Below are 21,053 nucleotides of genomic sequence, written 5' to 3' on the forward strand. Positions count from 1 at the left end.
TTATAATTACAGAAACCAAGTAAGAACAGAAATAAGACAGATCAATTCTCACCCCCCCAAAAAAGAAGAAAGACATAAAGGACACAAAATAATCAAAAACTAAATTAAATAATCATAGAAAGCTTCTGGTTGAGTTTCTAGTAAAAATATCTTAATAAACTTTAACTAAGACAAAACTAAACAACTTTTCAGTAAAATAAGAGCTTGTTTAAAGTAAATAACTCCTTAGTATTAATAAAAAAATTGTTCCACTGGCAAGGGGTGTTGAGCCTGTTACCTAGCAACCCCAGCCACGCCCAGCCTGTTACCTAGCAACCCAGTTCTAGTTCCACTGGCAGATTATTTCACTTATAAAAAGACATTTTTCCCATGTTATAAATTAAATAAACTGCCTGTGGAACTGGCATCTGTTTTTAATCAATAATAAGGAATTATTCACTTAAAACAAGATTCTATATTTTGTTGAAAAATCACTTGTAGGTTAATTTTGACTTATTTAAAGTGAAGTAAGATATTTACACAAGAAACTAGGCAGAAATACTTGGTAATATTTTGTGTTTTTGCAGTGTATGATTGAACCTTTCAGCAACAAACACTTAAAAAAAAATTTTTTAAAGCCCGGTGAAGGAACTATGATGCTGTGGGCTTGTTTTTGGAGCACAGTGAAAGCTTTAAAATACCAGAACATTCTCAATAAAACTCAGGTGGCCTCCACATCACATGAACAAATCAACACAGAAATGTTTCAGCTGAGCCATTTCTGCTGGTTCTCGTCATCAGCTGACCTTTGACCTCCACATATACATCAGATCAAGATGTTTAATAGTAACTCAGAAAAGCTGCAGACCATCAATCACAGGACAACACAGGGTCACGGTTTATCTGATGAGCCGAATACATGAATAATCTGAGTGAGGAGCAGCAGAGGAGGAGGAGGAAGAGGAGGAGGAGGAGGAGGAAGAAGAGGAGGAGGAAGAGGGGTATAAATAAAGGAGTGGGAGAAGCTGGAGCTCACGCAGAAAACTTGAAGACGGAAACATCGTATAACCACAGCGGAGCCGCAGACCAAGAAATCAAACATCATCAGATTTTACTTATTTTCCACATTTAAAGTAAATTCCTGTCTTTTTTAAAAGTTTGGTAGTTTGGTAGTTTGAAGGTTTTCATTTCGGTTTTTGATTTTTTTTAGGTGTTCTAACTCTGGAGATGGAGAGCCTGCGAGCGGTCGTCTACCTGTCCATCTTCCTCTCAGTGATGTCATCCGTTTGTCAGGGTGAAAGGTCAACTGAGGGTCAGCTGCCGTCGGCACCGGATGAGCCGACCTTTGGATTTGAACTGGTGAGTGTTTCGCTCAGGAGGTTTTATAAAGGTTGGGAAAATGTGCATCAAAGTTGAATAAAGTTGTTTTAGGAGAAAAAGTCAAATTCATTGATACATATTTTTAATATAATAAAATATAAGTAAATATCGAAAGCTCCAGTTTATTGTAGCAAAGCTTTTTAAAGTAAATAATCAAGCTGCATGTGATATTTGTTGCAACATCTACATAAATATAGCATTTATGAAAACATTCAAACTTATTCTGAGTAAAATTATGTTAAAATTATTGCTTATTTATTATATTTAAATATTGAAACACATAAAATAATGTATGTTTAAGTTCAAACTACATAAGAATCTGTAAAAAGTTTCTAAATAATCAGCTGTCATATGTACAAGTTAAAATATATGAAAGAGAAAATGGAGGATTCTGTTGCTCCATTGAAAAATTGAGGTAAATATAAATAAAATGAATACATTTAAAGTAAATAACTGTGACAAAATTGTGAAACAGTGACTTTAGATAAAATAAGTAAACATGATATCAATAAATAGTCAATAATAAATAAATATTTGTATGAACTTAGTGACAGAATTTGAAATTGGTGCTAAATATTTGATTATTTCAGGATATCAGGAGGTTTAGACTAAAAGCACAATTAACTTATTTTATGTTCAATAAGCTAAACTGAATTAAAGATCATAAAGATTCAGACCAAGATTTAAAACTGACGGTTTATTAGTTTCAGAAATATTTATTCAATCCTGATGATAAGGCCAGGAAATGTTATTAAACGGTCATGGTGGTGCGTTCGGATGACGCAGGAAAACTCAGAGACACTGAGAGGAAAATAAAATCCCATTATGGTTTGGTCTATTTTATTCTGGTTATCATTTATAGGGAAAATGCATCTTTCTGTGGTTTGTTTTATATAAACTTCTCACTATTTCACTCACACATTTTCTTTATTTGTTTATGTTACATTTTCTAAACGTACTGAAAATAACTTCAGGTAGATAAAACAAAAGTTTGATAAATTAACTATACTTTTTGTGTTAGTTTGACAAAATACATATACTTTCAGTTATATTAATTTTCTTTTTTTTTTTTTTTTTTTTGCTCAACTTAAACAAATTGTGTTATTTTACTACAATTTGCTATCAAGTCTCTTAAATCAACTAATATTCTTTGAGCTCCATCAACTAAATTCAAACAGAAATGAATTCATTAGGTTTAATGCATATTTATCTTCTTTATTTAACACCATAGAAGAAGAATATCAATTGACAAACAAGAACAAACTTTCACTTTTGAAGTGCGTCATATTTGGAAAAGTTAAGCCTTAGCAAGATCAAAGAAATATTAATCCTAAAGGGATGGAAATGGTAGATTTAATGTTTGTATAATAAAATAAAATCTTTCAAACAAACTGTTCATGATTTACTCTTGAGTTTTAGCCATTACAACCAGCCTCTTGTAGTTTTAGTTATTAGCTCGCTAGCAGTTACCTCAAATTGTTGCTAGATGGTTATAAGCTAACAGTTTATTAAGCAAACTGTCGGCTCCAGCAGTTAGCAGGGAGTCAGTTATTAGTTTAAAACACCTGCTATCTATCTAAGTTTCCATTTTTAAGTCATGGAGGTGGTAGTTAGCTTAGGTAACTGCTTAATAAATTAGCTGCTAACAAGCTAACAAACTGTCAACTTTAGCTTGAGATAACTGCTAATTCTGGTGATTTGTCAGTTGGCTCAATAGTAGCTAAACTAACTTGTAATTCAAGAATATAACTGTTTGCGTGCTAAGTGTTAGCAGTTGGCTTGAGCTAAATAACTTGGACAGGAAGAATTACAATCAATCAATCAATCAATCAATCAATCAATCAATCAATCAATCAATCAATCAATCAATCAATCAATCAATCAATTAAATGTATTCATATATCACATTTCAGCAACCTGGCAGTTCAAAGTGCTTTACATCATAAAAAGACAATGTTCTGTCAGTATTTGGCTTAAAGTAACCTCTGATTTAAACACGTAGCTGTGAGTTTGTTAGCAGTTAATCATTTCTGAAACAAACTACAAACTCTAGCAGTTGGCTAAGTGTTAGCAGTTAAATTGAGCTAACTGCTAGCACTAGCATACTGGTTAGCATAGGCTAAATGTTAAGCTGTTAACAGTTCTGGCAAATAAATGCTAAGTAATAGTTACAATTTTAACATGTAAGTTTCCAGCAGTTAAGCTAACTACCAACTCCAGCTCTTAGAAAATGAAAATGAGATAGGTAGCGGTTAACTACTACTACTACTACTACTAACTGTAGTATTTATTTACACACCTTAAAACTAGCACAATTTTTGTGTTACTAAGTTGGAAAATAAATATAAATTGTCCAAAAGAAACGTAATATAAAGAAATATAACAAAATAAAGCAGAAATTCTCATCTAATCTTATAGTTTTCGACAATAAATGACTGTAAAAGCCTCCATTAGCAAAGTTATCCTGCCGACAGACTCACCCTGAGCTGCCATGTGGTCAGAAACCGCCAGGCTGCAGGTGTAAACGACTTATTTGTGTAAACGACTTATTTGTGTAAACGACTTATTTGTGTGAACGTCTTATTTGTGTCGCTGACAGCGTGTTTGTGTCTCGTTTGCGTGAGCAGGCTGAAGCTCTGCAGGGTCTCCTGGACGAAGCTGACAGCAGAGTCGGCCTCTCCGTGGAGAAGAAGGCCAGCGTCATCCCCAGGGTGAGAACATGACTGACGGCTTTCAAACCTCACACGGCAGCTGCTGCCACCAACATTAGCATCACTGAGCACGACTGTTGGTTCATTTTACAACCAAGACTTTGTTTGACGTTATTTTCTGAGGCGAGAAATCTGATCAGAATATCGATCACATTTATTCGTGCAGCACATTTCAGCATCCAGTTGGTTCAAAGTTCATGAATACACAAATACAAAAAGTCACAAAAAACACAGATTTGAGAACAAATATTACATTTACATGAAAAACATGAGTACATATCATATTGTTGGCCAATATAGTAAAAAAGTCTCAAAACAATTCAGATTTTTTTATAAACTTAAAGGCTTGATGACTTTGCCTAAAAGAATAATTTCCCCTTTAGTTTTGGTCTGTTGGTCTAATTAATGTTTAAAAGGAAATCCAGTGAATTGTCAAATAAATTTTTCTTTCTAACAATGTTTGCAATCTGTTTGCAGCAAACACTAAAAACACAGGAAATCATGGTGATTCAATTAACTCAATAAAATGACAACTTAGTTTTAAAAATGCTAGTAATTATAAGAGTAAACCTGAAAGCAAATAAAGAAGGTAAATCCTAAATTATTAGGTAAAAACAGGATAAAATCTCTAAATCTGTAGCAATTTTAATATTTTCATGTAATTCTTGTTGAACATAGTGAGTAGTTGATATTTTTATTTATTGAATCGTATTTTAATGTCTCTGCCTCAGATTAAAAATCCTCAGATTAAAGGAGTAATTTGTTACTGGAACAAGTTGCCTTCTGTAATTAAGTTAATTGTTGATTAATTTTAAAAACAACCTTAAATAAATAATAAAATAAAACTGAATTGATGTAATGAGGAAATTTAATGAAGATTGTTACTCACAACATTAATTTGGTTTAACAAAGTGAATTTTGGGTTTTCAGGTATTTTGCTATAATTTCTGTAAAATAATAAAATTACTGAGGCGGCTGATTTGAATTTTGTGATTTGGTTTAGTTTTTGTGTCTCTTATTGTATTTCATTATGTTTTTTTGTAAAAATATAAATTTATTGCATAAGGAAGAATCACCTCCACTGTGGTGCAGACTAATGAGGATCAATAAATAAATTAAATTAAATTAAAATAAATTAAATGAGATTAGATTAAACTACATTAGAATAAAATAAAACCAAATTAAATTAAATTAAATTCAATCCAATTAAAACAAATTTAAATAAATTCAACTAGATTAGATTAAATTAAAATACAACTATAATAAACAAAATTAAATAAAATTAAACTAAATTAAATAAAATTAAATCAGATTAGATTAAAATTTTATTAAATCAGATCAAATTAAATAAAATTCAAATAAATTGAAATAAATGAAACTAGATTAGATTAAATTAAAATACAACTATAATAAACAAAATTAAATAAAATTAAACTAAATTAAATCAGATTAGATTAAATCAGATTAAATCAGATTGAATTAATCCTGCTGTGTGTCCTGTCAGTGTGATGTGGGCGAGCGCTGTGCGATGAAACACGGACCTCGGATCGGCCGGCTCTGCGACTGCCTGAGAGGAACGGCCTGCAACACCTTCTTCCTGCGCTGCTACTGATCGTCACTTTTATCCTGTGAGGAGGTGAAATCTAATCGTTAATCTATAATCGGGTCAAACAGAACCGGTCCTCACAGATAGAAGTACGCGCCGACACTCTCTCCTGTTCGTCTCAGTGTTTTTGTTTTAAAGTTTCTGTCTGTAATTCAGATTCATTTGTTTTTGTTAGTAAAGATTTTTCACAAAGCTGCGTTATGGAAATGATTTTATGATTTTCTTATGTAATTTGTCAAACAAACTTTTGTCGTCAGATAAATTTTAAATATTTCTGTAACACATAAATGTGGATTATTGTATTCATTCTTAAAGCTGTAAACATTTAGTTCAGGTTGTTTGTCTTTCTGTTTGTTGTCAATTATTTTTAAAGTATCTGAAATTCAATGTTTACTTTAAGTATATTGTGTGTTCTCTGGTATATAAAGTTATTTGAAACAGATGTTATAAAAATTCTTTATCTGCCTATTTGTATATTTTTGTCTGTGAACCTTTATCTTTTTTGCAATTAAATAAATGGTGGTGTACCACAGAGCTCAGTACAAAGACCTCTCCTTTTCTTCACCGTTTTGTGTCGCATTAAAATGTAATTTAAATTTACATGCAGATGAAGCTCTGCTGGATGGTTGTTTACTGGTGTTAGGAAACAATACTGAAGAAAAAACACAAATGGATTCTGCATTTAAACTCCTTATTTATTCCACTAAAGTTAAGAGAAAAAGGAACATAAAACAGATTTAACTCGTAAGGAACTGCAAATGTAACCATATCGCAGCTTTGAATAAGAAAAATATGCATCATTACCCTTTATAAACATGGCTGAAATCAAGACAATGTGGTTTTTACAATATTAACAAAAAATGTGTTTGAAAAAAATGATTAAATCCAACAAGTTAGTGAAGCACAACTTTCATGTTTCAATACGTAACACAACACCCAATAATAAAGCAGTGATAAAATCTTCTGTTTATTTTTGCATTCAATAATCCATATTTATTTAGGAATATTGTCATGGATCAACAGATTGAGACCAACAGAATGGCGCCCCATGCAGTCATTTCTTTACCCAGTGGGTCTGCAACGAGACAAAATGGTGGATTGTAAGTTCTGCTCCGGATCTGAGCAGCTTTGTTACTTTACTTCATTTAGCAGGTCAAACAAATATTAAACACATCTCTGTCTTCCTTTTTGTACATTAACTCTTTCTCGTAAAAACATCTAGAGAGTAAAAAAATTTTTTTTTAAACATTTTGAGGTTTCCGTCGACCTTTTCCTGAGTGATACTTCAAAATCAATAATGGAAGTGTAATCAGCTTCTCTTCTCCCAAAAGCATTAGCTTGAAATTACAAGTTTTGTTGTGTGAAAACTAACAGTGATTTATAGAGTTTGATTAAAACATCCACTGGAAATATGTAGAAAAGTGAGACTTTCAGCTGCTTCCATTCATTCCGCTTCACAAATTGGGGACAACAGGAGAGAAATCTGAAGCTTCTGTTAAGAACATTTTATTTTCCTTTCTAGCAAGACATTTACTATTGTGCTAATGAAATCCAACTATGGTTGACTTTTCTCACCGCAAAACACAAAATCTTACCAAAGTATTTTTGATCTAGTTTCTTGTGCAAATATTTTAGTGCACTTGAAATAAGACAAAACTGACTCACAAGCAACTTTTCAGCACTACAGTATATAACTCCTTAGTATTGATGAAAAAGTTTTAGTTTCATTGGCAGACTTACAACAAAACATTTTCTCACATTACAAGTGAAATAATCTGCCAATAAAACTAGAACTTTTTTATATAGATATTTTTGCTGAAAAGTTACTTGTAAGTTAGTCGTATTTCAAATGTACTAAGAGATTTTTGCTAGAAACTGGATCAAAATACTTGGTAAAATTTTTAGTTTTTACATTCCTAGAATAAACTTGCTTTGTAATTTTCCTCTTTGTGCATGTTTGTGTTTTTTGCTTCCTGTCTAGTGAGAAATATTCACCTCCAGCTGAGTTTCCATTACCTGAATCGTCCAATCAGAGCGGGCCAGGTCTGACTAAGGAAACCTTTAACATGTCGTTCAGGCGGGCGTAGATTTATCAGCCAGAATCAGGAACAGGATGGCATTTAGCTCCCAGCTTCCAGCCCTCAAAGATAAGATGGAGTAATTACTGGATCCAGCACCTGCAGCGCTGCTAGACCTGCAATAGGAAGCAGGCCGATGCTGACACACATTCACACATTCAGGGCATTTCAAAGGTTTTCACACCCATTGTTATTACTGCAAATGTCAATGTATTGTAATTTTTATTTGATAAACCAACACAAAGTTGGCATAATTTTAAAAATATTTCAATGTATTTGGTTATTTTAATGAAATAATCCAAAGAGTACCTAGCATCTGTTTTAGCTCCACTGAGTCAAAGTTTTCACTACATTCCCTTAATATGTATATTTTTTACCAGCTTCCACATTAAGAAACGAAAGTTTTGCGGATTCATGTTTGCAGACTAGATCCGGCTCAGTCAGACTAATAGACGTCTCCTAACATTAGATTTAAAGCATTACTTGTTTCAGGACTGGACTTTGACTGGGCCAAAGGAGGTCGGTTCTCAGTCTTTAATCGTTTGCGGCTTCTAACCGGATTTCCTGCAGTACTGTACAACATCCTTTTGATATAAACTGAATAGCATCCAGATGTTTTCATGTATTTTTTTTCTTTTTAGAAATTGTATCAGCTGGATCCGTGACTACAGGCGGAAATTGGCACGTAGAGCTGTAACCTGCTGCAGTGGTTAATACTGTCCCTGTTTTAAATAAAATAAATCATAAATCTGTACTTAGCTCTAGTCATCTTCCTGCTGATGAAAAGCTCCCCAACAGCATGATGATCCCACCACCATTTTCCACCACATGGATCTTAGTTTTCAGAGTAGTAGCCGTAGTTTTCCTCCATACATACTGTTGACTGCAGGTAAAAGCAAAGCTCTGGTAAAAAAAGACCAGAACACCTTAATCTTTCACCTTTGTTGTGCTCTCTACATGCTTTGAGGCAGCTTACAAAGGTGACTTCTTGTTGTGGTTTTCGTCATTGATTTATCTCCTTAACTTAAAGTTACTTAAAAGTAACTTAAAAACATTACATTAACTCAAATGTTCGCAATATAAAGCTCAGGTTTTATTTCACATTAGAAATGCGTTCCACAGTTTTGTTCTTGGTACAAACATGAAGTAAAACTGAGTCATGATGAACTTGGAACGATGCGATGCTTCAACAAATAGCACATCAGTGATTTCACACGGAGAAGGCAATGATCTGGTGCAATTCAATGCACTGAATCATTGGGGCCCAACAAAGCTCATGATTCAGTACAGCTTATTGAATCATGTTTTAGTCTAAAATAACTTTTTTATTCTAATTTGATAAATTATGATGAAGCTAAGCTATGAATTGAAACTGAATGAGAAAAACTTTCACAAGAAGGAATTGCATCCTAATTCCTGTATGTTTATTGTCCAGTTTGAGGGAACATCTGTCATCTTCCAGTTCTACAGAGTCCAGCTAACAATTTAATTATGTGATAAGGGTGTTAAAAAAGTACCTTAGCTGAAGGACCGGAGTTTCATATCCCTGATCGAGATTTAATTTTTTTAAAACTCACTACGTCCAATTACCAAAAAAGTTGAATTTTTTTATGAACATCAATAAATCCATGCCACTTTAATAAAATCCCCACAGCCAGTGGTTTTGCTTCTTTCTACAATGTTAAAGCAACATTTTTTAGGTTTTTTACCTTTGAAATAGTCTCATCTCCTGCTTCGAACACATTTAAGGTAATTTTTTTAGTAATCAGACAGCAGAGCACAACGGTTCCTGTCCTTCATGAATTCTCATGTGAGAATTTAAATATAAGGTTTTGCTGAATCCTTGACCACAAACGGAACAACTAAAGGCTTTTTCTCCGCTGTGAACTCTTGTGTGGTTCACAAAATCCTGTTTCCTCCTAAAAGCTGCTGCACAAACAGAGCAGTTGAAAGGTTTTTCTCCTGTGTGGATTCTTGTGTGCTCCATCAGAGCGTTCTTCCATTTAAAAGCAGCCTTGCACACGGTGCAGGTGTAAGGTTTCTCCCCTGTGTGACTCCTCATGTGACGGTTCAAACCCGCGTTGTGTCGATAACTCTGACTGCAGATGGAGCAGATGAAAGGTTTCTCACCCGTGTGGGTTCTCATGTGCTGCTTTAGAGTATATTTTCTTTTGAAGGATGCATCACACAGGGTGCAGCCATAGGGTCTCTCTCCCGTATGAATTCTCATGTGTTCCACATAGGAATTCTTCCATGTGAATGTTGCGTTACAGACGGCACAGCTGAAGGGTTTTTCCCCCGTGTGGATCCTCGTGTGCTCCAGGAAAGTGTTTTTCCATCTGAAGGTGGCCTTACAGAAGGAGCAGGTGTATGGTTTTTCCCCTGTGTGGCTCCTCATGTGGCGGCTCAGTCCCACACTGTGTCGGTAGCTTTGGCCACAGATGGAGCAGCTAAATGGTTTCTCACCTGTGTGGGTTCTCAGGTGTTGCACTAAAGTATACTTTCTTTTAAAAGTTGCATCACAAAAAGAGCAGCTGAAGGGTCTTCCTGCTGTGTGGACTTTTCTGTGTCTCAACAGACGTTCCCTGCGGCTGAACGCTTTCCCGCAATCACTGCAAGTGTGTAGTTTATACTCGATGTCACAGAATATATCACCTGATTTTAAACTTGGCTGTGGTTCACCGCTCTCCTCCCAGTTTCCATCACTGACATCCGTCTCTGAAGAACCAGAACTTTTTTCTTCATGATCTGATTCTGAACATTCCTCTGGTTCTGGTCCCATAAAGTCTCCATTCTCTTCAGTCAGGGTTTGATGAAGCTTTGTAGACTGAGATTTCTCTTCATCCTCTTCACTCTTGACGGTATTAAATTGGAACTCAAAAATCTCAGCTTCCTCCTGCTCTTCTTTAATCTGTGGGTGGTTCTGGTCATCCTGGTCCAGTTTGGGACTGCGGGCCTGCTCCTCTTTGATTACTTTCAGCTGCTGGACGTCTGCAGGAAACAAAACAGATCACAAAAGCGCCTTAGCGTTAAGTATATACACCTGGTCTAAATACAACGTATTTAACACTCACTGTGGTACCAAGCAACAAAATGAGAAAAGCACATATTGAATACATCTAGAACAGAAGTGAACATAAAATAAATGTAAACCTCCTGAATTGAAACTGGATCTTTTTTATGCTTGTGCCTTACTAAAGTATTCACATTTTATTCCATCCAACCAATCAATGTATTTATTTGGAATCATACAGTCAGATAGTTCAGTCTTTTTCCTTTCATTTTTTGCAAATAAAGGAAACCGGGCAGAGGATTTGTCAATGTGCAAAGCTGGTAGAGCTATACACAAACAGATTAGAAGTTGGGTGGGTTGAAGGAGGGAGGGATGGATGGAGAAATAGATAGATGGATCGAAGATGAACTGATGGATGGATGGTTTTGACAACAATGTAAATTACCTGCATTGAATGCACTGATTTCTGTTGGTTTATTTGTTAAAAATCATAATAACTACACTAAAGTTAGACATTGTCAGCTGACAAACTGGAAAAGTTAAAGACACAAATACTTTTGGACGGCAGTGCATGTATACAAAATTATATTTTTGCCAATTGCGCCCACATTAGAGATCTGAATGATTCATTATCCCATTTATGTTAAATTCCCACATTTTTAATACACTGATATGTTTAATGTTTCTTCTGAAAACAAACATAAATAAAAACTCAAGTTTATGCCACTACCTCCCATATTATGTTCATAAATAATATCCAAACTGAAAGTGATTTAACTTCAATTTAAAAAAAAACTATGATTACCGGTAGCTTCGGTTGATTCAACGGAGGGTTTTAATCTCAGGTCCTCCAGCGATGACATTTTAGCTGCTACTTCAGACACAAACACAGCCAGCCTGCTCCCGTCAATCCGTTTCTCTCCTTCGGTTATTTATCTTCATCATCCTGACTGCTTCAAGCTAACAGATGGTCAAGCTAACGTCGGCAGCTAAGCAGCCTAACTGACGCTAAATCAGGAGAAAAATATATTTTAAAAACAATATGAGTAAAACGTGACAATCAAAACACGATGATATACTGTAGGTACCTACTCAGTGGGAACACAACGATAACTAACGGATAATAGAGCAACCGTCAATTCACTGCTTAGAGTGAACCACTTCCGGTGATGCACCACGATACATCCTGGTGGCCTTCAAACTAAAAGCCTCAAATCCACAGACCTATTCATTAAATTAGATTATTTAAAAATAAATTTATTTCAGGAAGTCCAGGAAGAAAATTATATAGATTTATTAGACAAAATCACAACAACATTTAATTTCCCTTTGGGATTTTTTACAATTTGAACACGGTGTATATCCTGTCATATGTTCTCCGGGACGATAGGTGGCGGTGTGCATCCTAACGTGGTTTGTGATCCGCTATTAAACACAAACAACAACCAGCGGATGTAACTTCCTGCTAGCAGTAGAATCCATGTAAAACTCTTGTTTATTGTTAGGTTTGGACATTTCTGAGTTGATTTAATCATCCTTATGTGTTGTAAACATGCCGTACAAACTACAACGCTTCTCGCAGTTTTCTCTTAGTTTTGAAAGGCCGTTTATTCCCGGAAACAACAGCAGCTTCGGGTATTAGCTTAGCCTGTTAGCTGGAACCTAAACAGTCACACAGAGGAAGAGAGAGCCGCTTTGGAGGACAGACTGGAAATCTGGTGGAGTTAACGGGGAGAAAGGTTTCTGCCGTGTTGGTGTGAAAACATCAGCAAACAAAGATGGAGGACCGGACACGCGGAGAGCAGACGGACTCTCGGTTTCAAGGTAACAGGCAGAAAGACCATAGTGATAAAATAACAATAAACAAGCCTCGTTTCTTTTTTCATTACGTTGTTTTCTAACGCACTAAATGTTGTCATTGTACGATTTTTTTGTGCATTTTTTGTTGTTGCATTTTTCTGTTGTAGCCCATCATTTTCAAGACTTGACATGTTATCCATTTAAAAATTATATATTTTATTCTGGCGTTAAAACTAAACCCACACTAAACTAAACCAGGATGTGATTGGATAATTCTCTATTTGTTTTCTTATTTTTTCCTCACTGAATTCTTCAAAATCATGAAACTAATGTGAAGTTTATAATGATTTCTGTTCCCTTAACTTGTTGACATCAAGTATTTGTTTTAATTCAGCTACATGGGAAAAGTTTCTAGCATGAATCAGCTGCAAAAGCCTCGCTACAAAATGTTGATAAAAGTTAAGTTAAAGAGTTGCAGCTTTATTAAATTCTGAGTTAATTTATGTCTCTCCATTTACATTGAAGTCTGAAAAGATGTGATTCCAAAACCACAAAAAAAAAAAAATTCAAACATTGATCCGAAATCTTTACAAGATGATTTGAGATGACTGGTACATTATAGGATGAAAACTAAAGTTCACCCCAAAATACACAACCTGGCCAACATTTGATGTAATTTGCATCAGCGCATGCAAAGTTGAGCCAAACTAAAATAAAAGAAAAAATGTGCAGGGATTGTCTTTTAAAATGAAGAAGCTCTTGTATTTGAGTGTGGGTTTAGTTTTGATATTTAAATTCAAATTGTAATTCCTATAAACAAGTCTGACTCTGTCTTTATTTCTCAATTAAACACACCACTAAACTTTTGTAAATAAAACCTGGGTCCAAACTACATTTTGTATTAGTTTTTCATTTTTTTGGAATGACCTATAATTTCAGAGTAACCTGAGTTTGTTGTTTTGCTTCTTATTGCTGCAGAATCTGCTTACAGTGATGCCCTGCTGGCGAGTAAAATGATTGAGCTAATGTAGGAAAGGAAAGATGTTTAGGTTTATGCACAGAATTAAGACTTTATGCATGTTTGACCTCAGCATTTCATGCAGACTTGTCCAGGATGAAGTGCAAGATATGAAATCCCTATAACTGGTTGAGGCGATGACCCCAAAACTAGAAAAGGTTCCTACGGTGGAAGCGCAGCCTGTACTCTTCATATGATACTTCAGATGAGAGCCGTGTGCTTTAACCTGTTTGTTTTCCTGCAGACATCCAGCAGCTGATGCTGACAAAAGAGGAACTTCCTGCTGAGGAGGAGAACTGGACTCTCTCACCAGACCAGAACCAAAACCGCCCTGAAATTAAAGAGGAACAGGAAGAGACGAAGATTCTAGAGTTCATATTCAACCCCGTCCCTGTGAAGAGCGAGGATGAGGAGGAGAAACCTCATCTCTCAGAGCTTCCTGACTGTCACACTGAGGAAATCAGAAACTTGCCAGAACCAGACGAATGTTTAGAATCAGATGATAAAGACGAAACTTCAGGTTCTTCAGAAACAGATGTCAGTGATGGAAACTGGGAGGAGAACGATAGAGCTAAGCCAGGATTGGACCCTGTTATAAATATATTATCTGTCACTGATATTGTGTATGACACAGGTAAGAAGCTACACAGCTGCACTGAATGCAGTAAAACTTTTAACCAAAAGTCAGATGTTTTGAGGCACAGCAGAATTCACACAGGAGAAAAACCTTTCATTTGCTCCATCTGCAACGCAACTTTTTCTTGGAAGCACGTCTTGGCTCAACACATGAGAACGCACAGTGGAGAAAAACCCTTCAGCTGCTCCATCTGTGGTCAGCGGTTTGGAAGGAAGATACATGTCACATCTCATATGAGAAGTCATACTACAGAAAAACCTTTCACCTGCTCCATTTGTGAACAAAAGTTCAGCCGGAGAGAAAGTGTGACGCGGCACATGAGACGTCACACTGAAGAAAAACCTTTCAGCTGCTCTGTTTGTGGGCAAGAGTTTGGCAGGAAGGAAAGTCTGACCTATCACATGACTCATCACACTGAAGAAAAACCATACAGCTGCTCCGTCTGTAACAAAGCTTTTACTTTGAAAATAACTTTAATGGAGCACACGAGAATCCATTCAGAGGAAAGACGATTCAGCTGTTCTGTCTGTGGTGCAGCTTTTAAAAGAAAATATACTTTAGCAGAACACACAAAAATCCACACTGGAGAGAGACCTTACAGTTGCTCTGTTTGTGGACAAAGTTTTGTTCAACTTATTAGTCTAACTCGTCATATGAGAGGTCACACGGGAGAAAAACCTTACTGCTGCTCCACCTGCAACAAGACGTTCAAATGGAAACAGACTTTTCTGACACACATAAAAATACACCGTGGTGAATAATTTTCATCCTGTGAACAGACTCTAAACATCCACGAAGGTCAGACAAAGTCTGGTCATGTTTTCTGTGGCAGACGAACTCACGATGAATCTGCCGTGTTTAATATTGAAATACCACAGAAATAATCATGTCATTTATATCAAAAGAACAGACAAAAAATAAACTAATTAAAACTTTTCCATGTGTGCCAGTCAGTTAAGTTTGGTGAGTATTTATATATGTATTAATTTTAATTAAAATTAATTTAATTTTAATTAAATTTAAAAAAAAATAATGTATAAATTTTTGATCTACCCAACTGTTAAACGTTTGTGTAACTAAAATTTGTTTTTATTTTGAATTCAAATCATACATGTTTGTTGTAGATTTTAATTATTGTAATTTATTTTGCTTCATTCTGACATTATTTAAGCATTCAACTTTGGTTCCTGAAGCATCTACAATACTCCTGCCCAACCCCTTAACTGCAGACCAATCACATTATCTGTAGCAGCAATAGCCTCGCCGTCTGAGTTTGACAATTTCATACGAAATTAATACATGATGTGATGCAACAAATCTATGTAAAAATATAAATAGAACAGATTCCTGTTTAATTGCAGGTTGTTTTTGTCCTAAAATGAAAGCGTTGGAAGTTTGTAATTAAATAATGTTTTCAGCATATTTAAAATGTTCCCTTTTTTAGATGCATCCTTACTCCAGCAGACCAGGATCAGCTCTGAACAGACCTGCTGACCAGCCATTCATTTGATTCGGGTGTGTTGGAGCAGGGAAGCACCTGAACGTTGCAGGATTGTATTTCTCGAGGACTGGACTTGAGCTCCCCTGATCTAGATATTCTTAAAGACTTTGTGGTACAGATGATGAAACATATTAAGATTATTAAACCAACATATATATCTTAACATAGCGCAGGTAAAACTTTCAATGTTTTCAACAAAAATAAAGTTCTCCGATGACGATAGATTTACTTTGGTTATTTGACCACTAGATGGCAGCGTAACTCAATCTAAAAAACAAATCTGGCACGTTACTGTCTCCAAAACCTATTTGGGAGCTTTGTGATATTTTCAGTCAAAATAGAGCTTAAAGAATAACAGAACAACTATGTATTTTAAGCATTTCATGAATTAATTTCCATCCAACCATACAGTGGTATTGGTGTTCTTTCACTTAGTATGAACCTTAAAAGTAATTTACTTAAAATCTCTTTGAATATTGTGATTAAATAATTTAATTTTTATGTGTAGAATTGTAGCCTAATGTTAAATGTACAGACACTGAAGCGCCTTTTACAGGTTTCGTCGGGCGGGATACAGATCGGGCTTTTATTTTGAAGGCTAATATGACCCGCTCGCTACCGGAAGTTATTGTCTCCTAGCAGCAGTTGCTAGTGAGCGATAAAAGTATTGTTTCCTTTACCCATTTTACGTTTTCATGTGTTGTCAACATTTTAGAGTCTTTTAAACATGCTTTGAAAATCACAGGAGGTTTTATCGTCTGTGAGGAGTAAATATTTTTGTTGTTGTTTGTCTTGGTTTCCTCGGAGTGTTAGCATCTTCCGTTAGCTGGAAACAGACAGTCAGCGATTCAGAGACGCTTTGGTGGAGAACAGACCGTTTCTGGTGGAGTGTGAGGAGGGGAAGGTTTCTGCTGTGGCCGGGTGAAACCCAAAGAAATGAAGCGAAACAATGGAGGAACCGACACACGGTGAGCAGATGGACTCCGACTTTCATGGTAATTAATTTGGCTTTTTCTAAAGCTCTATTATTGTGTTGATATTTAGTCAACAAAAATAAACCCAACTGAAAATTTAAAATTTTAGGATTAACATTTTCTACAATACAGTTTTTCCATTTGTAATTTTTGTCTACAGATCAGTTAATTATTTTGTGTTGGTGTATTTCTGTTCGATAACTTTACTGCTGAAAGATTTATAAACAAAATGTTTGTTGAGGTTAAATGGAGTTGAAATCTTTATTTTTTATACCTGGACTGAGTTTCCTAAATTGTAAAACTATTGCTGTAGCTGGAAAAGCAGATTGTTTGAAGAAATAAAAAATAACATAAACTAAAGCAACTGACCAGAATAATCCCTTAGTTGTTTCTCAGTTTCAGCAGTAAAGTTATAAAATGTACAACTATACTAAAATAAAGTATACCTTTACAAATTGAACATATATGTGTTTAAAATAATAATAATAATAATAATGCTTTAGATACAAGAAGACTGTAGTTTTAACCAGTTTGGAAGCTGCGCCTGTTTTAATAAAATGTATATAATTTTGTGTAATATATGTATAGGCTACTATAAGTAAATGTTTTTTATATTCCACATAAATAATATTGATCAACATAAAGAAATAAATGCAGTTGCTCACTTTGTTATTTTGGTTTATCAGACTCCATAATCTGACACTTAAAGCTCAACTGGCCCCAATAGAAATTAGAATAAAAATATGGATGGAGAGTGTGGTGGGAAACCTACATTTTCATTAACATAAGCAACATAAAATGAAATAATTCATAAATATCATGTGCTAGGGAGGTCTAATGATTGAAATGCATGCACTTATTTTGCAGGGAAGAATTTGGGATTAAAATAATTACTTATTAAAGCAATTAGAAATATTACTTACAAAACGGTTTGGTATTCCCCTGGTATTTTACTTCCAAATACATTATTTCAAATTTCTCCTTTTGAAGTTTCCTTAAAGATGACAAAACATATAGAGGACTTTCACTGCTCACCATAAAAATGTTATAAATTTTCTTTTATGTAATCAGTGGGGATGGAATAAAATTTGACGTGTGATTAATAGTAAATATTACATGTTTACTTATAATCAAAATGACGGAAATTGTAGTGGAAAATTATTATACGTTAACATCTGCTGATCATGTCATATGAAATGATTGTGAACTCTCACCAAAAGAACTATTTGGGTTACATGTACAAGGCTGGGAGCTGCATCAGAACCAGACTGTCTCTCCTCTTGTTTTAGATCCGTTGTCCTTGGTATAAAACTCATGTGTTGTCTCTGCCTGGCAGAACTTTTCACCCAGACCTGCTTCATTATTGATTGTCCTACAAGCTCTCTGTATTGTGCACAATATATGAATAAACCTGATTGAGTGATTTCACCTGACAGTGTTTGGTAAATAGCTTTTTTCAACAACAATTGTCATGCAATTTTTTCAGATTATAGACAAATTAACTACATTATATGTGAGTTTTTGTATTTTTATACATTTTTCCTATTGCTTGTGAAAATACTTGATGGCATGAAATAAGTATATGGGTATTATGGGGTTTGTTTACAGGTTTAAAATAGAAATAGGAAGAAAAATGTAGCAGTAAAATGGTAAAGGGGTGAACTTGACCCAAAGTCAGCCACAACTAATTTCTCCTGAAAGACTCAAAACCAAAGACAGAAGTAAAATAAAAGCAAAAATTGTACTACAGTGGAAACACACCAAAGAGGACTGATTTGATTTTTAATATGGGAACTGTTTTTTAAGCTGTGTGTGTTTCCTGCAGACGTCCAGCAGCTGACGGTGGTTAAAGAAGAGCTTCCTCTTGAGGAGGAGAACTGCAGTCCCAGACCAGACCAGGAGGACCAGAAGCCTCCACAGATTAAAGAGGAGCAGGAGGAGAACGAGATCACAGAGTTCATATTTGATCCTGTATCTATAAAAAATGAAGACGATGAAGAGAAACCTCAGCTCTCAGAGCTTTATCACGACCAGAAGGAGCTGAACAGAGAAGATACAGGAGCAGAACCAGATGAATGTTTGGAAACTGACGAGGAAGACAAAGCATTGGGTTCTTCAGAGACGGACGTCAGTGATGGGAACTGGGAGGAGAGCAGCGAAGCTGAATCCGGTTCAGACTCTGTGAGAAACAACAAATCTCCTGTAAGTGATGGAAACTGTGAGAGAGATGACAAGCTTCACATCTGTGGTGAATGTAGTAAAGCATTCAAACGCAGATCATGTTTGGTACGACACAATAGAATCCACACAGGAGAGAAACCCTTCAGCTGTTCCATCTGTAGCAAATTGTTCACATGGAAACGAGGCTTGGTTATACATATGAGAACGCACAGTGGAGAAAAACCTTTCAGCTGCTCGGTCTGTGGTCAAAGGTTCTCAAGAAAGGAGTCTGTGACCTCTCACATGAGATGTCACTCATCAGAAAAACCTTTCAGCTGTTCCATTTGTGGGAAAAAGTTCAACAGGAAGGAAAATGTTCTTCGGCACATGAGATGCCACACTGAAGAAAAGCCGTTCAGTTGCTCCATTTGTGGACAAAAGTTTGGCAGGAAGGAAAGTTTAAGCTATCACATGACACACCACACTACGGAGAAACCCTACAGCTGTTCTGTCTGTAACAAAGCTTTTACTCTGAAAGTAACTTTGATGGAACATACAAGATTTCACACAGAGGACAGACCATTCAGCTGCTCTGTCTGTAAAACTGCTTTTAAAAGAAAAGCCTATCTGACAGAGCACCAAAAAATTCACACTGGAGAGAAACCTTTCAGCTGTTCAGTCTGCGGCCGAAGCTTTCGTCAGTCTAACAGCCTGAAGCGCCACATGAGAAGTCACACAGAAGAAAAACCTTTCAGCTGCCCCGTCTGTCAGGCAACATTCAAATGGAAAAGTGCTTGTGTAAAACACGTAAAAAATCACACAGGTGAATAACCAGTGAAGTAGAGATGCAGCGTCTTGCAAATGTATTCATACCCATTAAAATTTCCCACATTTTCTAATGCTACAACAACAAACAGCAGTCCAGGGTTTTCATTAAACCAACAAAACTACATCTCGTTGCTTGTACTTGTGACAGTGCAATGACAATAAAGTTGAATTCTATTCTATTCTAAAAAGTAGTGAATAATGGTGTGGTGGGAGGAGAATGATTGTTTTTCAATATCATTTTATCAGTTATTGCAATCGGTTGATGGTATTCATTGCTACTATGGGTGGAACAAGCAGTGATTAGGTTTTTATGAAATCTGTAGCAGATGATGTTTGGAAGATGGATGGACAAAAAATGTGGGCGTGGGATGAAAGTGCATCGCTCAGTAAATCTGAATATTATTTAAAAAGTTCCTTTCAGTGACTTAACTTTAAATGAAACACATTATATAAATTAATTACACACAAACAGATGTTTTTAAACTTTTATTTCTTAATTAGAATGATTTTTAATTTTAAACCAAAGGAAATGTAGCATTTCAGATTAAAATACTATATTAAATTAACAAAAAACACTTTTAAAACAGAAATGTTGTAACAAATTATGTTTAATTTCGGATTAAAGGTTGTTTTCAAAGCATACTTTAATCTGACAGACGAGCCTCATAGTAAATAGGCAGTTTTATGGCTGATTACCAATTTTAGCTGATGCCAGTTTCTGTTGTCTGAAAAGTAGCTAAATGTAGCAACAAAATCTCTAACTGCGCACGGTTAGCTTTTTGATTCGGTGGTGTTGTTGCAGGAATGTAGCCAAAAATTTGCAGGACAGCAAAACACAAAGGCTACAGTTGTAAAGGCTTTAAATTGTTGTAATGTTTCAAAGTGTCCCAGTGAAAATTCAGACATGGGGTTAACTGAGAATGTGTGTTGAAAATTGAGATTCTCTGTCCAATCTTACAGAGATGAGCTTTATTGTTTAACCATAAAGACTCATTTTTACTTTACATGAAATGCAAGAAAAAACAGATGTTTGTGGTTTCAAAGTGACAAAAATGTGAAAAATTCAGGGGTGTGAATATTTTTTATGCAAAGTGTAACAATTTGCCCTGTTTGGATTTTGTTGTGACTCTTTAATTGATGTGTAGAATTAAATAAACTCTGCTGCATGTCTGATGCCCATAAGTGATTTATGTCTTTAAAATGATTTAATATAAACACATTTAATACATTTTAGATCAAAATGCAGCAATTCATACAACGGTACAGTGCAGCAATTTTAGTTTACAGCTCTAGAGATGCATATGTTGAAATCTCTGCAAATGAAAGTAATATTAGGGAGTTTAATAAAAGTGAAGCACTGCTTGAACA

At 35.3% G+C, this 21,053-nt stretch overlaps 3 protein-coding genes across 5 annotated transcripts; 2 read left to right on the forward strand and 1 right to left on the reverse strand.

The window, feature by feature from the left end:
- The first annotated feature begins 1,005 nt into the window (after window positions 1-1,005).
- Window positions 1,006-6,216, forward strand: cart4 (cocaine- and amphetamine-regulated transcript 4). The gene is made up of 4 exons (XM_032581825.1): window positions 1,006-1,112; window positions 1,190-1,338; window positions 3,987-4,070; window positions 5,575-6,216. Exons 2-4 carry the CDS (start codon window positions 1,207-1,209, stop codon window positions 5,680-5,682), a joined length of 324 nt encoding a protein of 107 aa, XP_032437716.1. The 5' UTR covers window positions 1,006-1,112; window positions 1,190-1,206; the 3' UTR covers window positions 5,683-6,216.
- Window positions 6,217-8,091: 1,875 nt separating this feature from the next.
- Window positions 8,092-11,928, reverse strand: LOC116731931 (zinc finger protein 501-like). Of its 3 annotated transcripts, none has more exons than XR_004341668.1 (3): window positions 11,573-11,928; window positions 9,464-10,745; window positions 8,092-8,637 (listed from the first exon to the last, which is right to left on the reverse strand). XR_004341668.1 is itself a non-coding variant. In XM_032581823.1 (3 exons), exons 1-3 carry the CDS (start codon window positions 11,628-11,630, stop codon window positions 8,597-8,599), a joined length of 960 nt encoding a protein of 319 aa, XP_032437714.1. In that variant the 5' UTR covers window positions 11,631-11,928; the 3' UTR covers window positions 8,092-8,596. The 3 variants fall into 3 exon arrangements, 2 of the variants coding, with proteins under 2 accessions (XP_032437714.1, XP_032437713.1); XM_032581823.1 differs by having other exon boundaries at window positions 9,885-10,745; XM_032581822.1 differs by having other exon boundaries at window positions 8,092-10,745.
- Window positions 11,929-12,206: 278 nt separating this feature from the next.
- On the forward strand, window positions 12,207-20,858 carry LOC116731706 (gastrula zinc finger protein XlCGF52.1-like). Its single transcript, XM_032581519.1, has 4 exons — window positions 12,207-12,591; window positions 13,830-16,718; window positions 18,523-19,804; window positions 19,873-20,858. Exons 2-3 carry the CDS (start codon window positions 16,673-16,675, stop codon window positions 19,686-19,688), a joined length of 1,212 nt encoding a protein of 403 aa, XP_032437410.1. The 5' UTR covers window positions 12,207-12,591; window positions 13,830-16,672; the 3' UTR covers window positions 19,689-19,804; window positions 19,873-20,858.
- Window positions 20,859-21,053: the final 195 nt, after the last annotated feature.

The sequence above is a fragment of the Xiphophorus hellerii genome, chromosome 13, assembly GCF_003331165.1.
Source record: "Xiphophorus hellerii strain 12219 chromosome 13, Xiphophorus_hellerii-4.1, whole genome shotgun sequence".
Lineage (NCBI taxonomy): Eukaryota > Metazoa > Chordata > Actinopteri > Cyprinodontiformes > Poeciliidae > Xiphophorus > Xiphophorus hellerii.

Excerpts from the sequence above, each read along its gene's own strand:
- LOC116731706 (XM_032581519.1), top strand. The coding sequence starts at position 16,673 with ATGGAGGAACCGACACACGGTGAGCAGATGGACTCCGACTTTCATG. Across the intron at positions 16,719-18,522 it reads GATGGACTCCGACTTTCATG|ACGTCCAGCAGCTGACGGTG; the intron begins GTAATTAATTTG and ends TGTTTCCTGCAG.
- LOC116731931 (XM_032581822.1), bottom strand. The coding sequence starts at position 11,630 with ATGTCATCGCTGGAGGACCTGAGATTAAAACCCTCCGTTGAATCAACC. Across the intron at positions 10,746-11,572 it reads TGAATCAACCGAAGCTACCG|ACGTCCAGCAGCTGAAAGTA; the intron begins GTAATCATAGTT and ends TGTTTCCTGCAG.
- cart4 (XM_032581825.1), top strand. The coding sequence starts at position 1,207 with ATGGAGAGCCTGCGAGCGGTCGTCTACCTGTCCATCTTCCTCTCAGTG. Across the intron at positions 1,339-3,986 it reads CGACCTTTGGATTTGAACTG|GCTGAAGCTCTGCAGGGTCT; the intron begins GTGAGTGTTTCG and ends TTGCGTGAGCAG. Across the intron at positions 4,071-5,574 it reads AGGCCAGCGTCATCCCCAGG|TGTGATGTGGGCGAGCGCTG; the intron begins GTGAGAACATGA and ends GTGTCCTGTCAG.